The 18,613-nt window shown below is 43.8% G+C and overlaps 1 protein-coding gene across 1 annotated transcript in view; it reads right to left on the bottom strand.

Moving 5' to 3' along the window:
* Positions 1 to 18,613, bottom strand: part of DNAH8 (dynein axonemal heavy chain 8) — a 338,579-nt gene that overhangs the window by 282,393 nt on the left and 37,573 nt on the right. Inside the window, exons 10-14 of the mRNA XM_061624897.1 lie at positions 12,797 to 12,904; positions 5,320 to 5,421; positions 4,405 to 4,551; positions 2,327 to 2,524; positions 610 to 686 (exon numbers count right to left, since the gene is read on the bottom strand). Coding sequence (XP_061480881.1) covers positions 610 to 686; positions 2,327 to 2,524; positions 4,405 to 4,551; positions 5,320 to 5,421; positions 12,797 to 12,904 — 632 coding nt within the window. The remainder of the gene's footprint in view (positions 1 to 609; positions 687 to 2,326; positions 2,525 to 4,404; positions 4,552 to 5,319; positions 5,422 to 12,796; positions 12,905 to 18,613) is intronic.

Raw genomic sequence — 18,613 nt, 5'->3', positions numbered from 1 at the left:
GCTGCACTTTTGTGAAGGGGAGAGTCTACGCACCTCCAAACTTGAAGTTAACAGAAGCCAGGGAACCATTGCCAATCATGACTACCCAGCATGTGGCCCCGAGCGTTTGGAGGTGCACATTTGCTTTTTGAGCTTTACCTGGTTACCACAGCAAACAACAGTGTGAAGCAGCCTCTACTACTAAGTCTCCTAGCATGGATCTCCATCCAGTAGGATCACCTTTTTTGTGTTAAAGATGTTCACCCTACAATGGCACTAACCTATAGCAAGCCAATTATTATGTGATAATTGTCTTAAGTCTTCCTACAAAATATAATTTGCAAGAATATGGTCTAATTTGCTTCAACTGGAGACATATTAATCATGCTACAAAGGAAATGAGAAATAACCTGGTACATGGCATCCTTTCCCAGCTCAACAATATTTGAGCAGAGAAGAAACTTAGGATGTGCAAGAGAGACAGCATCTTCCCATAATTTTCATTTTTTTTCAAAATATTCATAAAATTAAATACCACCCGGCCATACAGTTCAGACTGAAATTTATATTTTTAAAAAATCCTCCTACTTCCTATAGTTTAAAATATTTCATAAACTTGTTTTGCCATACCTTTGAAGCAGCTGGAGAGCATGTTGTGATGACAAGATTCTTCCAAAACAAGCACCCATAAATGTCTGTATCTGGACCTAAAGGAAAAGTGAAACATTTTATGGCAGTAACTAATGCTAGAATCCCATTTATCTGGGAGTAAGCCACATTTAAATTCAATGGGATTTACTTCTGAGTATGGGGGAGGGGGAGAGAGGAGGGGGATTGGGTGGGTAGGCACTGGGCAAAGAGAATGCCACTTTCCTAAAGGAAAACATTGATAACATAATTGTTATTTTTGGGGCGGGAGAAAAATCAGAATGGTGAAAGCAAAGGATAGTGAAAAGATAACTAACCCGAAATGAAACTGCCTGCCAGTTCAATGGAATGCAATCAAATGGGCACCAATAAGTGGATCCCATCCCTAGTTTACTACAAATATAACAAAGGCATAATAAAGGCATAACAATAAAAAGATTTCATCACATCACTCCCTATATGAGGCTTGTATCCACAATAGCGCTAAGTAGGACTGCTTTCAGACATGGAGCTTAATGTGTTAGTTTAATGGATTAAAATGGTAGCACTTCTGTACCAATTTCTAAAATTCCTTTCACACTACAGTACCTGTTGTGTTAAGGAACAGTAGCTTTTTCAGCCGATATACCTGCATTTCACGCTACTGTCTTTCACACGGCTTCAATGAACGTCTTGTTTTTGTCCCTCACCCATTATACACATGCATACTGTAGTTCCCCACTACATAAGATCACATACCATCGCCATGCAATCTCTCTCCCTTTAGCATCTGACATATATATTTTTGTTAGTTGTATAGACACAGGGGAGTATGTGGGAAATGTTGCTGCTAGCCACGCTTATGCCAGGATACTGGTACAATTTTTGTCGGAAAAAAAGTGTGCACCTAAAGGGCAGGAATGCACTGCATGCTGGGATGCCTGTCATGTAAGGGGTTGCAGCTAGCAAAAAACTCCTGCAATTTCCTGGGTTCCCAAGCTTGCAAACGGATTGTTTCTGGTATTATTTATCACGAAAATTGGTGCTGAACTTGCACTATATTCCACTAGAATTCCAGAACTAGCTTATACATTGTGTAAAAGATCAAATATAGTGCACAAATTATCAGGTAAGAAATCATCAGAATTATGGAATAAAGTGCAGTATGAAAGCAGCCTAAGTAGTTCCTTTAATGCAAGGATTTATGCTTATGCAATGGAACTCCCCTCCTTCTTCCATGCACCCCCAAATCTGTTCTAGGTCTTCCCCCAACCCTCCAGGGCAGATTTGGGAAGGGTATGAGGTGCACATGGGGGAGGAAGGGGGAGAAGTTCCACAGTGCAAGTGTAAATCCTTGCATTAATGGAACTAGTGCATTGGATAACACCTGCACTTCATTGTAAGGTTCCAGGGCAGGTTACATCAATATACTCATACAACTAAAAACAAGTAAAATAATTCCAAACAAAAATAGCACAGAAAAGATTAAACTAAAGAAAAGATGTGGATAACGTGGGTATCCATAATTACACATGCAATGTGTATGGGTGATATCCAGTGTTAGTCATATTCCAAACAGATATAACTGAAATAAATGGTCTTAATCATCAAATTCAATGACTTAAGTAGATATTTCTTTTGAAGTCTCAAAGAAGTCAACAATGTCTATCATTTGATCAGTAGCCTTTCCAAAACTTTTAAAAAAAGCTATGTTACTTACCTCTAAATTTTCAATTTTTGTCATGAAATCTGCAAAATCTACATCAAACTCTGTTTTCCGTGGGTCAAGAATATCATATTTTTTCTTTTGAACACTTTGGTAGATATTTTTGAACTTAATAGCCATAATATCAATCCCTTCAATTGTAGACATATTCAGTGCGGAAAAGGTTTGAACTATGGTTATCATCTCTGTAATCTAAAATGGGGGGGGATGGTTGTTACTGTAAAAATTATGGATTCTTTTCATAAAGTTGTATTATTTATTTATTTAAAGCATTTTTAACCCTGCTCTATAACTGAAAAGACTTCCAGCTCACCTTACAAAGATCTGTAGTAGGACAGTCCCTTTCTATAGGCCTGTCATCTAAAAGCCATGACACACACACACACACAAAAGGGATGGGGGGAGGAGGAAAAAACAAGCTCAGACACCAGTATCTTATAGATGACCAGCTGGAATAGAAATAGTCCAAGTAGCCTGATGGAATGGCAGCAAATAGTGGAGCGGGTGGAACAGCATTGCTCTCCTGGGTTCCCCACACTGCAGGTCACTACAGCTTATGGAGAGGGAGATGCAAGGAGCCTAGCACATGGTGGCAGGAGCATCCGATTGGCTTCATCACACCACACTCCTCACACCTCACCTCTCTCTAAGTGACAGTGAAGTGACAGTGTTAGGAACCCAGGAGAGCAACGCAGCCCCACCTGTGCTACCCCTCCAGCTGCTAGCTAATACTGATTCTACTAATAATTCCTCAATTTAGGACTGAGCTGCTTTGACCAATATATCCATCTTGTTTAGAATGACAACTGCCCTCAGAACTCCTAATTTTAGTGTTTGTATCCTAACCCCACCTTTTTTAAAAAAAAAATGTAGAGTTGGTACCCACCAGTAAGAACCTTGTGTTCAATGCACCATGGCTGAGTTCTCACATAGGCAGTAAACCTGTGCATAGCCTACACCATGGCAAGGCAGAGGGTTCATATGATTGATTGTTCTCCATATTAAAATAAATCAATTCTGCATAGAAGATTACCATGTCAAGAATACTAAGGGTTATATCCAGTTAAGTTCTACTTAGCGCAGCCCTAATGTTAGTCATGCACATTAATTTCCAAAGGTCTATTCTGAGTCTGTTCTGGAGAGCCAGTGTGGTGTAGTGGTTAAGGTGCTGGACTACGACCTGGGAGACCAGGGTTCGAATCCCCACACAGCCACAAAGCTCACTGGGTGACCTTAGGCCAGTCACTACCTCTCAGCCTCAGAGGAAGGCAATGGTAAAACCACCTCTGAACACCGTTTACCATGAAAACCCTATTCATAGGGTCGCCATAAGTCGGGATCGACTTGAAGGCAGTCCATTCTGAGTATGACTAACACTGAATACAACCCAAGGCAAGAACTCTGCTCCTTGACATTTAGTTTTCTCTATGTTTGTTTTGTGGGTTGGTTTTGTTGGGTTGGGTTTGGTTTGGTTTGGTTTGGTCGATTGATCGGTTGATTGATCGGTCGATTGATCGGTGGATTGATCGGTCGATCGATTGATTGGCATGGAAGTCCCCACTTGCAATCTCATGTGCCTGGCTCCAAATTGCAGTTAGACAAAATGTACCTCAAACAACTGGCAGTATTGGTTTTATCTACAGATCATAACAGCAAGTAGTGCTCACCAACCTTACCAGGGCTTAGACATTATTCACTAACAGGTACAAACTCTAGCAATTTAAGCACATACCTATGGCCAACAGACATTTCTATCAAACTTTTAAAAGCAGGGAAATTGGGCAGCTGTAGTGAATGCACCAGGGAAGCAGGAGACCTGACCTCCTCTCTGAGATACTTGTACTGCCCTACAAATTTGTAAAAATGCCAACAATTTAGTTTGGTCTTTCACAGTCCAATCCACTTGGGGGTTATTTTCAATACAACATGGCGGAATGCAAAAAATCCATGCTGACTATAGTATACTCTTGTGGCTGTATAATGTTAACATAATCCTTTACTTAACAGGCTGAAATCAAAACATGACATAGATTGTGTTTTATTCTTAAAATAGGTTTTTGAAGTACGCTTACCTTTTCTAGCCTTTTACAGAAAGCTTCAAATTTGCCAAATATATACATCTCAGAGACTTCAAATGTCTTCTCCCCTAAAGTCTCCAAAATTTGTTTTCTTGTTTTATGAAAACTTTTCTGATATTCTTTAAACAGAAAAATGCAGTCCTAAAGAACAAATAGATAGTAATTAGTAGCAGGTAGAAAGAAAGATTTATTAGCCAAGCTATCTAGGGCTATAAGCTATGCCTTGAGCCTTCTGTGTACGCAGGATACTAATTCAATAAATCAACTGGATATTCCAATTAATGTAGGCAAAAATCCTACCATTTACAGTTGCTTTTACTGAGTCGGAAGCTTCCCCAATTAGAATTTGTCTTTGCATTTTTATATTCAGAATTAATATTTCATCTAGCTTAATGGTTGTCATCTACTGAAATATGAAGAAACCTAAATCTATTTTTGTTCACTTCGGCAAGTGCGATGGGAATTTTGAGGGAAAAGTTTTTTTAGCCGATATGATGAGGGTCCTTTCCTCCCCTCCCCTCACTGCTGAACATTTCTTACTAATTACAGGAAAACGCTGACAAAGTGTTTGCTATTATGTAACAATTCAAAATTAATTTCTTTTAATTTCCTAATGTAAAAACCAAACCACACAATACTGTTCTAAAGCATCTCCCCTGAGGCCTAATTAGGCAGCAAACTCTACTAAGAAGAATCAGAATTTTTCAAATACAGGAAGGGACATGTAAATTATGGTGCTATACATATTTTTCTAATAGATGTAATGAGAATACACAATAATAACTTATTTAGAATGAAAACCAGCCTTATTGCACAGCAATAATCCATTAATTATAATATATCGGCTCTCTCTTTCAGAAAAGCATCAGTAGGGGGCAGATGTAATGCCTACAGTTTTACCACACAAACCTGAATTTTCTTAATTACTGTAGGAGTATCCTGTTCCCATACACGACTAAACCCTCCATCAGTAATATATGCCTTACATGCTGTTACCATCTGATTTGTAACCTATCATATACAAAGACAAAGAAAACAATTATATATAATTAAAACAGGAGGAAAACATACACACACACACACAACTCTATGATATTAAGACCATGTTGAATTCATTCAAGTCCAGCTCTTGCAGCTTTCTAGAGCCTTGTGTATAAGGGAGGTCTAGAATCTTAATTCACTCCCTCTGGAGAACCATGGTTTCCAGCTGTGAGAATGAGCTGGGGTGAGCTTTGGGCTTGCAGGTTTCTCCTCCCCTTTCCTCTCTTTTTCATTAGTGAGAAGAAGCTAGGGTCACACTATGGTTTCTGATCTGGGTTATACTCAAACCAGGAGTAGCTGACATGGTGCCCTCCAGATGTTGTTGGACTACAAATCCCATCACCCCTGACCCTTGGCCACACTTGCTGGGGCTGATGGGAGTTAGGAGTCCAACAACATCTGAAGGGCGCCATTGGCTACCCCGACTCAAATCATAATGATGTCCCTGCATTCTGATATCACAGGGAACTCTGCTTAGGAAAGTGGAAGACTTCATTCCTCTCATTGGTTTGAAAGAGGAGGAGAGAAATAATAATAATAATAATAATAAATTTAATTTCTTCGTCGCCTATCTGGCCAATGGCCACTCTAGGCGACTTACAAAATTATTAAAATACAATTAATAAAATACAGTAATACAATAAAAACAATAGATCTACAACAACAATATTAAAACTGGGCAGGAGGCATTACAATTATATCGATTAACCCTCCCCGGATACCCCGAAGGCCTGCTGAAAAAGCCAAGTCTTTAAGGCTTTCCGAAATACATTTAGGGAAGAGGCATGCCGGAGATCTTGTGGGAGGGAGTTCCAAAGAGTGGGGGCCGCCACTGAGAAAGGGGGGGCTGAGCCTGAAGCTTGCTGTGATGCATACATGTAGCTATATCTTCCCCTTATCTCTGTGATACACAGCACACACAACATATATGTGCAAAATCCACATGTGCTGCCTTCTTCCTGCACATCCAGTTTGGCACTTTATTTCACAAGAAAGATGTGTGTGTGCCTGTGTGTTTCTGTGTGTCTGTGCTTATGTATATATATGTAAGGCAGCAATTGGCTCTATCTAAAGGTGGGAAACAATTAAATGCAATTTATTATTGTAACTTTTCCACATGCATCTGTGATGTTCCTATATTAATGTATATATGGTAAGTGTTGTTGTTTTAGAAGATACATGGTAAGTGGAGTGAATGGGCAGTAGAATGCGAGATGATTGGCTGAGTGTTTAAAATGGCTGAATGTATAAAAGGAAGAGGGAGAGTGGAATAGGGGGGAGAAGAGAAAGAGTGGATTGCTTGGTGGGGTTTGAGAGAGTTGTTTGCCAGGAGAGCGTGAAGAAGGAGGGAGGTGGAGTTCGGATTAGTATTAAGTAAAACCATATGCTTATGTGCCTTAAGAAGAAATCTTGTTAATCTTGTTAGCTTTGTTATCTTTAATAAATACTTAATTTGGTTTACCAAAGGCCTGATCCTTGGCTGGGGTTTCACAGACCAGAAGGGAGGGTAAGGTAATGACCAAGGCTGAAGGGGAACTGTAACAAATGGTGGCAGCGGTGAAGAGAATAACAATACCAGTATTCAGAGTCTCTGGGAATACTAGTATTGGGACGTTACTGGTGGTTGCCTAGCAGAGGGATCTGTTGAGATCTGTGCTAGAGCGGATAGGTAAACCATAAGAGAGTGCGGTCCGGACTGGTGGAGTCCCTGGTGGTGCCTAGAGACAGGCAGTAACCACGAGCAGGTAGGAACCTGACAGGGAGAGCCAGGGAAGGACGCATCACATGTGGTGGTAGCGGTGGGATACGAACAACAGAGAATCCAGATACGAATACTAGAGAATCCAGAACAGTGGTGTGGCAAACAGAAATAACAAAACAAGATTTCTTGTGAGAGTGACTGGCAAAGAGTGTGTGGCAAAGAGTGAGTGAACTCAAACACCATGGCTGAATACATAAAAATGAAAAGAGAGGAGCTGGTGGAGAAGTGCATAACATTCAATTTACCTCACGAGGGTAAAGGGGTAGATGAATTGAGGGTAGCACTTATAGGATTTGCAACTGCCCAGCAAAAACAACCTGTCAGGGAAGAGACCCCAGAAGGATATTTAAGCAATCCCGCTTATATAGAGTACTTGAGAGAGAAGTTAAGATGGGAGGCTGAGGAAAAAGACAAGCAGAGGGAGTTGGAAGCTGAGAGATTGAAGATGGAAGCTGAGAGATTGAGGATGGAAGGTGCAGAGAAGGAAAAACAGAGGGAGTTGGAAATTGAGAGAATGAGATTGGGGTTTGAGGAGAGGGAGAAGCAACGAGCATTGGATGCTGAATTACAAGTAGAAAAGTTAAAATTTGATAGAGAGAAATTTCACTCTGAGGAGACAAGGAAAGACAGAGATGGAGCAAAAATAAAAATTACTCCAAAGGACTTTGCTGTCTATGAGCCTGGTCAAGATCCTCAAATTTACCTCAGCACCTTTGAAAAAGCAGCTCAGTTGTGGGGGCTACCTGAAGATAAATACATGCAGTATTTATCAAACCTGATTAAAGGGGAATTGGCTGAGGTATACCAATATTTCCCCTCAGACAGGCCCGTCACCTATGCTGAATTCAAAGAAGCAGTGTTTAAAAGATTCAGACTGGGGCCTGATTATTTTAGAAAGCTTTTCAGAAACTGCCAGATACAGACAGGGAGGTCTTTTGTGGAACTGGGAGCAAAGTTGATGGATATATTTGGAAAGTGGATGAGTAGTGCCAAAGCTCAGTCAGTGGAAGAGGTGAAAAGCCTCATGATACTGGATCAATTATACCATCAGTTACCACCAGAAATAAGGCTCCTGGTCAAAGACCGTTCCCCTACATCTGTGCAGGAGGCCGCAGAGATGGCGGATCACTTCGCCTCCAATAGAACTGGCTGGGTGGGGAAAACATCAAGAGAGTTTAAACCCAGACCATATAGTGCTGGCAGAAGGGATGTGGTACCACAGCGAGTGAGTCCTCCATTAAAATCTGAAGGGCACAGGACACCCCAGAGTGGATCTGTGTACCCTAAAAGTGAGGAGAAATTATGCTACAAATGTGGTAGACCGGGGCACCTACGTTTTCAATGTGAGGTTGCCAACCCCATTAGTAATCCTGCTCAGACAAGGGCAGTGAAAACAGAGCCCAAGGTTTAGAAGCAGCGAAAAAGGTTCAGTTTTGCCAGATAAACTGGACAGAAGTAACAGACCTTGATTCAAGTCTGAGAGAGGAAGTGAGTGTACAAGGGGCAACTTATTGGGCATTGCTTGACACTGGTGCCACTCAGACGTTACTGAGGCCAGATTTAATAAAATCTGAAGAAATATTACCTCAGGAAACAGTGACTATCCAAGGAGTGAGGGGTCAACCAGAGAGTTTGCCTGTGGCCCTAGTGAAAATGGAATGGAGAGGCCGAAAGGGCCAATGTAAAGTTGGTATTAATGCCCAGCAACAAGAACCAGTAATACTGGGAAGAGATGTTATGGGGGCACAGGGGAAAATATATGTAGTGACCAGACAGCAAATTGGCAGAGAAAAAGAAGCCATATTAAGGGGGGCTGAAACAAACAGGGTGGAATCTGTTAACCAGCCTCAGGTCACCATAGCAACCACTAGCAGGCCTGCTGAAGAAGACAAACTGTATCAAGTGGTCTCTGGGGAAGAAGCAGATCAATTCAGGGAAGAGCTGCATAAAGATATAAGTCTGAAGCAGATAAAGGAACAAGCGCTGACCCAACAGATTCCTTTCACTGACAAACTGAGGAATCAAGTTGTGTGTGAGAATGGGATTTTATATAGACTGTGGATGCCCGCTGAGAGAAAGGATGAATGTGAACCAGTGAAACAAATGATGGAAGTAGTGAAAGAGAATTTGAGTCATGCACAGGAGAAGCAAAGTTACTGGTATGACAGAACAGCCAGAGAACGTGTGTATGATGTGGGAGATATGGTTATGGCGTTCATACCCAGGAAACATGACAAATTACAGGCTAACTGGGAAGGACCATATACCATCAGAGAAAGGCTTGACACAGTGACATATGTAATCACCACAGACCAATTAAACAAAAGCAAAGTGGTTCATGTAAATATGTTAAAGCCTTACCATACCAGGGATGCAAAGGTGTTGCAAGTTACCTTATTCCCTGAGGGAAGTGGGCCTGAACTTCCAGATTTGGTACAGGAAAGCAAAGACAAAGGAGGGGTAGATCAAGTGGAACGGTCAGAGGAGGTGAAGGAGGAGATTCTGAGAGTTTTGAAAACCTATAGGAATCTCTTTAGCAACAAACCTGGCCGAACCAGTATAGTTATACATTCCATTGATACTGGAGATCATGCCCCAATCAGATCTGTTCCGTACCGTGTGAATGGGAAAGTTTTGAATGAGATCAAAAAGGAGGTGGAAGAGATGCTGGAATTAGGAGTGATCAGGGAATCCATCAGTCCCTGGGCCTCAAGTATTGTCTTGGTTCCGAAAAAAGATGGAACGACAAGGTTTTGCATTGATTATCGGCTAATCAATAAAATTACTGTCCCAGATGCGTATCCTATGCCTAGGGTAGATGCTATGTTAGAGTTATTGGGGGCAGCACTACACTAGATCTCTGTAAAGGATTTTGGCAAATGGAACTAGACGAGCAATCCAGAGCCAAAACTGCCTTCAGTACACCAGATGGGTTATATGAGTTTGTGACCTTACCCATGGGACTAAGGAACTCACCAAGTTCATTTCAGAGGCTAATCAATACTGTGTTGCGAGGCATGTCAGATTTTGCAGTGGCCTATATCGATGACGTGGCCATTTTTAGCAAGTCGGTGCCTGAGCATGTCCAACACCTGACAACAGTATTGGAGGCCTTAAGAAAAGCAGGCCTCACAATAAAAGATAAGAAATGCCAGTTTGGACTAAAGGAAGTAATCTATTTAGGACATAAGGTGGGGAGTGGGAAAATCACCCCCTTATGGAGCAAGGTGGAGGCAATACAAGCGTGGCCGATCCCCTTAACCAAAAAACAAGTAAGGGCATTTCTGGGTGTGGCTGGTTTTTATAGGAAGTTTGTGAGAAATTTTGGGGAAATAGCAACCCCCTTGCATGAATTAACAAAGAAGAAGTGTTCTGAGCGTGTGGTATGGACGGATGAATGTCAGAAGGCTTTTGATCTACTGAAGCAAGCCTTGTGCCAAGGACCCATATTAATAGCACCAGACTATGAGAAACCATTCATCGTGGCTACAGATGCGTCGGACCTCGCGCTGGAAGTCGTTTTGCTGCAGGAGAGAGAAGGCACCAGACATCCAGTGGCGTACCTGAGTCGCAAGCTGACGCCGAGGGAGAAAAACTATTCGTCGGTCCAGAAGGAGTGCCTAGCGGTCGTGTGGGGACTGAACAAGTTGCGTCCATACGTGTGGGGACGAAGATTCACAGTGACTACGGATCATCGGGCCTTGTTATGGTTGCAGACTATGAAAAACCATAACACTATGCTGCAGAGGTGGTCCTGGGCCCTACAGGACTATCAAGTGGACTTCCAGTTCATAAAAGGCAAGGACAATGTACTGGCCGATGGACTTTCCAGGCAAGTGGCTGGGACTGCAGTGACGTGACCAGACAGAGGAACAAAGAAAGACATTTTCCCCATAGAGACTTTTATTTGTTAACGCGACGTATAAATCCTGGAACAGGAATAATACTCTGCTGTTGTTTAAGGGGGGGGAAATGTGATGTTCCTATATTAATGTATATATGGTAAGTGTTGTTGTTTTAGAAGATACATGGTAAGTGGTGTGAAAGAGGGGGAGTGAATGGGCAGTAGAATGCGAGATGATTGGCTGAGTGTTTAAAATGGCTGAATGTATAAAAGGAAGAGTGAGAGTGAAATAGGGGGGAGAAGAGAAAGAGTGGATTGCTTGGTGGGGTTTGAGAGAGTTGTTTGCCAGGAGAGCGTGAAGAAGGAGGGAGGTGGAGTTCGGATTAGTATTGAGTAAAACCATATGCTTATGTGCCTTAAGAAGAAATCTTGTTAATCTTGTTAGCTTTGTTATCTTTAATAAATACTTAATTTGGTTTACCAAAGGCCTGATCCTTGGCACTTTATTTCACAAGAAAGATGTGTGTGTGCCTGTGTGTTTCTGTGTGTCTGTGCTTATGTATATATATGTAAGGCAGCAATTGGCTCTATCTAAAGGTGGGAAACAATTAAATGCAATTTATTATTGTAACTTTTCCACATGCATCACAGATAAAGAGATAGACAGACAGATGCACATGTATATTACAAACCTACAGCCAACATTTGTGGCTTACAAATACAACCAACGTTCTTCACCAATCCACTGACTGTGAGATAATCTCCCTCACCCACCCATGCTGTCTCTCTCACTCTGTTCCCTTTCTCTCCCACCATTTTCTCACCTGTCTGTGTTCCAGTTTACACTTTGGCATCAGCGTCCCTTGTGCAGTGGAGGAGCTGAGCAGCCACCATGCACCTCAAAGAACATGGAAGCCAGGGGATCTATGATGACATCCAATCACACAGGAGACCTCCTGTTCATGCAGTCTCTCTCTCTCTCTCTCTCTCTCTCTCTCTCTCTCTCTCAAGGAAGGGAAATGCATGAGCTGTCTTCTGCGGAAATGGCAGCCACTCAAGAGGCCATACTTCACATGATATGGAGAGAAAGACAAAGGATGGAGGGTAACTAGCTCCCCCATCAATGTATGAAACATATTTACTCTCTTCCACCCATAACTTCTTTCTTGTGTGTCTCCAGCTACATTCACATCAGACATTTATTCCACTATTATTCCACTTTAAACAGTTATGGATTCCCCCAAAGAATCCTGGGAAGTATAGTTTGTGAAGGGTGCTGAAAGCTGTTAGAAGACTCCTGTTCCCCTCACAGAGCTGCAATTCTCAGAGTTTTCTGGGAAGAGGAAATTACTATTTAACGACTCTGTCAAACCGTAGCTTTGTGAGAATAGGGGTTTCCTCTCAGCACCCTTCACAAACTACACTTCCCATGGTTCTTTGGGGTAAGCCCGGTCTGTTTAAAGTGGAATAAATGTCTGGTGTGAATGTGGTCGTCTCCTTCTCCTCTCTGACTCCCATGCTGTCTTGCTGAGCCATCCACCCACCCACACTCTCTCTCTTCTTCATGAAACATATGCTGTAAATGTGTTGTAAATGGCAAGTTCTATATTAAGAAAGAGGGAGCGGGGAGAGCGCACAACTATTAAAGAGTGATTTCTTTATGTAATATACTGGATTCTATCATTTTGCAATATGAAATATTTCCACTCCTTAAAATTTACATACACAAATCCACTTACTTTTATAAACAGTGATGTCATTCTCTCAGAAGTATTATAATACCTTGACACGCTATGAATCATTCGGATAGCATTAATCAAGTTCTGTATTCCATGAGCCATGGAAACCTAGGGCAAACATTTTATAGGATTTGATAAATTCATGGTGTGAGGCAGAATCCTTTCAACTACCAGCTGATACTGACAAACATCAGAAGCACTACCCGCATTTAAAATGTGGTATTGCCTCCTCAAACATTCAATCATAAGGTTATATTTAGTAATCAGAATAAAACCAAAAGCTCATCTCCATGTTATATGATCTAGAAATGCGGAAATGCAGTGGGGCAGCTCAAGTGCAGTCACAGGACTGTGGCTGCATTCAGACAGTTTATTCCATCTTCCCAACATTTCATTACTTGATAATTTCCACAGATCAAATACAATGTCGTTTACATGACTTAAAAGGCACTTCTGAAAATTTAGTGGAATATAGTGAAAGTCTAACATTCATTTCCGTGTTAATTGCTTCCAGAAAAAAACTATTTATAATCCCAATAACCCAGAAAATTGAGGAAGCCAAGTGATACTTGGGTTGGTATACCGGTATAAGTTATTTCCTGCCACTTTTATGCGGAAATCATGGAGTGAAAAAATTACTTCTCCTCCCCCCTCCCCCGTCTGAACTAATTACTGACGGGCAAGGTCAGACAGAGAAGACAAATTCTAAGAGAAACAGAAAACAAAAAACACCTTTCCACCCCTGTATCGCTAAAGAGATACAGGAGCATACAGTTGACTCTGTTAACTCGGAGGCAGAGTCAAGACTGGCAGTTAGAGGGTGGTTCCCTCCCCTTCCGGCTGGCCACCGTCTAACACTTTGTTAAAGTTTGACTCTGCCTACAGGAGGAGTTAACCCATTCCTATATGCTCCACTACCCCGCTGACCGAGAAGCACTGCCATTATAAAACTAATGCAATAAACCCCATGTCTGAATGCAGCCTTGTATGGGCTGGCATGTGGAGCAGCTAAGAAGTATCTTAGCTGGAAGGTGTGTGGAGAAATGTAAAGTAAGAGAATGGACCATTGGTCTCACCTGAAGGGTGATTTTCATAGGAGGTATGCCATCGAGTGGGTAATAGCTCCACCTATCGTCCGAAGGCAAGAATGTTTCTGAAGTCAAGACTAGGGGCGTCAGGCCCCTCCCACTCTCCAGTTCATTCTTGCCTTCGTCCGTGCAAGATCTATAGCTAGTGACTAGATAAGTTTTTGTGTATTCACATTGTTCCCTTTCCTCTGTCTTGTCTTTTACTATTGTTTGTGTGTCATTCCTGGGGAATTCCTTGGGGAGGTTCCCCCTTGCCCGGGTGTTTTTCTTCCCAGGACAAAGCTTACGACGCTTTAGAGAGATTGCGGCTGCGGTCTCTCTCCCTCAGCAGCGGACTCAGCCTTAACCAGAAGCTGCAACTGCGTTTTCCTAGCCTGCTCATCCGCCCTTTTCGTGCCCTGACGATCGGGAGCCTGCTGCTGCGGCTTCCTTTTGTCTTTGGCTTTTTTTCAGGGCGGCGCTTTCAATCTCCCCTGCCAGGAGCCTGCTATTACTGCTCTCTGCCTTCCCCTTTTAGCGGCTTCTGCTGGTTGGGCTGCCTTGCCTTCTCCGACTCGTCCGCGGCGTTTAATACTTTGCCAGGATGGTCTCTGCAGTCTGCGGCTGCGGCTTGCCTGTTTGCCGATTTTTCTCCCTGCTCGGGGAGTTCGCTGGCTGCTCTGCCTCCTTTACGGAGGCTTCCCTGCATACCTTATACAGCCGCGATTGCGTTCTATTTGCAGCCTATTTTTGTGGCGGTTTTTCCCCCAGAGCCTGCGACTGCGGCTCTCCATACTATCAATGTCCCTTTCTGGTTGTACTGCCCCGCCTCCCCCGGATCGTTTTGCGGCAATTTAAATCTCATTGCGACGGTTGCTCGCAGGCTGCGGCTGTGGCTTGCTCCCAGTGTCCCTGGCTCTGCCCAATTACTAGGGGATTTTGCCCCGTCTTGCCTCCGTGGCAAACTTTCTTTCCTGGCTTTTATAGCCACGATCGCGCTTCTCAGCCCCGCGGCTCCAGAGCGCCTTTTTTAATTTTGGAAGCCGTTTGTTCGGCTCGCTAGTGCTCCCCGGGGACCGCCATTGCTTCTTCATCTCCACAAACCTTTCTGATTGGCCAATTTTTCCCGCTCTTTTCGCGGGCACCATTTTGTTTGTCTCTATTCAGTACTGCAAAGGGGGGTCTCTTTTACAAGGGCTGTGGATAGCAGAGTCCAGGCTCTCAGTCACCTCCCACAGTGTGATCTACCTTTGTGTGTGTGTTGCAGATAGGATCCTATAGTTCCTCACAGGCTCCTTTATTAAATCTGCTGCTGCTGCTGGCTCTGGCAATTTCTAACCAGTACAATCTCATCGGTGACTGTTTCATCAAGACTGTGGCTGTACACCAAGCTGTTTGACCTGTACATTCTGTCCCATTCATGGCCGTGTACTAAGACTGTGATACTGTACAAAACCTGTTGGAATGGTACATTCTGCCCCATCCGTCGCCGTGTACCAAGGCTGTTCATACTATATAAAAGCTGTTTGAACTGTACATTCTGCCCCATCCGTGGCCATGTACCAAGGCTGTTGATGTTATACAAATGCTGTTTGAACTGTAGGCCATGTACCAAGGCTGTTGATACTATACAAAAGCTATTTGAATTGTACATTCTGCCCCATCCGTGGCCGTGTACCAAGGCTGTTGATACTTTAGAAAAGCTGTTTGAACTGTACATTCTGCCCCATCCATGGCCGTGTACCAAGACTCCCATCCGTGGCCATGTACCAAGGTCGCTGATACTATACAAACGCTATTTGAACTGTACATTCTGCCCCATCCGTGGCCGTGTACCAAGACTCCCATCCGTGACCGTGTACCAAGGTCGTTGATACTATACAAACGCTGTTTGAACTGTACATTCTGCCCCATCCGTGGCCGTGTACCAAGGCTGTTGATGCTATACAAAAGCTGCTTGAATTGTACATTCTGCCCATCCATGGCCATGTACCTCGACTGTTGATACTATACAAAGGCTGTTTGAACTGTACATTCTGCCCCATCCGTGGCCATGTACCAAGGCTGTTGATACTATTCAAAACGGTTTGAGTGTACCAAGACTGTTGCTACTGTACTGGCTGTGTATCAATGCTACTAACATTGTACATTCTGCCCCATCCGTGGCCGTGTACTTAGCCATCTGCCAGTGCATTCTGCCCCATTCGTGTGCCGTGTACTGAGCCTGTATGGGTCTGTACATTCTGCCCCATCGTGGCAGTGTACTGATACCCATAGAAAATATAAGATGGCGGAACAGCCAGCGACGACTCAGACAGCCAAGCCGTAGCAATCTAAAGCGGCCAAGCATAAGCACACTAAAGCTGTTACCAAAACTAAACACCTTTCCAGCCACAGCACAAAAGCGCCCACGTTATGTCTCCGTTCCGGCTTCCAATGGCATAGCCCAGGAACAGTTAACAAATCTAACTCACTCTCCATTGCTTCCCCCGAGGAGGTGGACTTTGCTGGATTTCTTGAACAGCCAACTACCAACCTGCCCCCTCACATATTACCACCCAGGGCTTATCCATCGTCACAGCCCACTGGGTCGCCTCTACAAGTGCAACCATCTGTTTCACCGGGGCTGCAGCTGTCTCATGAGTCTTCTATCCCAACTACATGGCATGCTGTTGTTTTTTACTTAATCACAGTCACCGCCACAAATCTCCGCCATACCTCAGCACAGTATGGACCACTATGTATGTCATGAGGCTATTTCATCTTACTCCCCACGTCCCTTTGACATTGCCAGAAGCAGATTATTATTATTATTATTATTATTATTATTATTATTATTATTATTATTATTATTATTATTATTATTATTATTTATTAAACTTATATACCGCCTGACTAGCAAACAGCTCTCTGGGCGGTGAACATAAAAGCATTGATGCATTGATGATATTTCATATGGGGAGGAGGCACTCTTTGCTGTACAAACCGATGGAGACGCATGGAGTGCTCATTCGGAACACAAGGAGAAAACTTTTTATCGCTTGTTCGATGCCTCAGATTATCTGCCTCTTGCTTAGAGAGTATTGAACACCCTTGGTCTCCAAGCTACACAACCAGCAGCTACCGCTCCCGCTATTAAAGGGGCCAGGGTCTTGAAATCCCCCGCGCCAGCAGAGCACTACCTTCCTCTTGCTAACAGTCTTTATTCTCTGGCTCCTGACTTCACCAGCAGACTGGCTCTCCCTGGCATAGTCGAGCCGATATCCAATCTAGTATATAGATTCCTTTTTGCTGAGGGAAGGAGATTCCCATCTAAAAGGCGCCTCTGAGCGCAGGCTGGGCTTTGTTTTACGCAAGAATCATGAGGCCACCGCCTTCTCCATGCGAGCCGCTGCATCTGCTTCCATCCTTTCTAAGGCATTGATGATGTGGATGGATGACCTTTAGAGGATCCTAATCCTGATCCTGTATCTTTGAGGAGGTCACTGATAGAATTGCGCAAGACAGCGGCTTTTGTAGCTGATGCCACCTTGGACGCAAATCAACTGGGAGCACAAGGTATGGGCAGCACAGGTTGTCGCTCGGAGGACCCTCTGGCTTCGTCACTGGCAAGCTGACTCCACAGCCAGAGTTATTCTATCAAGGGCACCTTATTCTGGATCAATACTCTTCGGTGAGGAGGTCCTAAAGGCAGTGCTTGTTGACCCCAAGGACGCTCGAAGGCCTGTCTTGGCCACTGTCCGGAACGCAGATCGCAGGCTTTTCAGACGTTTCTCCTCATATCGCACGACCCAGCACTTTCTAGGAACGCGACCCGGGTGACGAGATCGCAATTTCCGAAACTATGATTTCCGGCACTCCAGGGGATCCTGGAACAGAAGTTTCCCTGGCAGAGACAGCCTTCAAGATGGAGACTTCTTGGTTTCTATCGACCTAAAGGAAGCGTATCTCCATGTGACTATTTGCAGAGCCCACAGAAAATTCCTTCGGTATTCTTTCAGCCCCCAGCCTTTTTCAATACCGAGCGATGCCGTTCAGCCTCTCATCTGGCCGAGAGTTTTTACCAAGGCCTATGACCGGCCAGTCAATTTCGATAAGCCATCTCCAACCAACCCAACGCATACAACATCTAGGACCGATATTGGACACCCGACAGGTGACGGTATCCTGACTCCAGACCGTATAAATGCTATCACAGACGTCGCACGGTCTCTGATGTCCCACGCAACCGCAGACGTTATGCTTCTGTCCAGGGCTCTCGGGAGGTTGGTGTCCACCATCCATATTGTCCCATGGGCTCGAGCTCATATGCGCCTGCTCCAGTGGGCTTTGCTACCGTTTCAGCAGGATATTGCTATGTCAAATCATTGAGCAATTCCCTTGAGCCTCGCACTGCGTCTTTCATTCCACTGATGGACGGGGGTCCGACATCTCACCCAGGGCACTCCGTTCAGAGAACCCCGCAGAACTGTTATCACTACAGATGCAGTCCCCTTGGCTGGGGAGCCCACTGCAACTCTCAGTTCATTCAGGGGGTTCGGAACACAGCAGAGCAGACTCAGAGTAGTATTGGCTAGAGTTGAAGGCTGTCCACTTAGCTCTTCTCCATTTTCAGTCTCTGTTCCAGTTGGACCATGCTCTCATTCGAACGGACAACACATGTGCCAAATCTCATTTAAACAGACAAAAGGGGACCAGGTCCCGTCCTCTACACATCTGCGATCCCTACAGGCAGAACATTTCCATGTAA

Source organism: Rhineura floridana, chromosome 4 (assembly GCF_030035675.1).
Source record: "Rhineura floridana isolate rRhiFlo1 chromosome 4, rRhiFlo1.hap2, whole genome shotgun sequence".
Lineage (NCBI taxonomy): Eukaryota > Metazoa > Chordata > Lepidosauria > Squamata > Rhineuridae > Rhineura > Rhineura floridana.
Note: the sequence above shows the minus strand (reverse complement) of the source record. Positions and strands in the feature narration are given on the sequence as shown.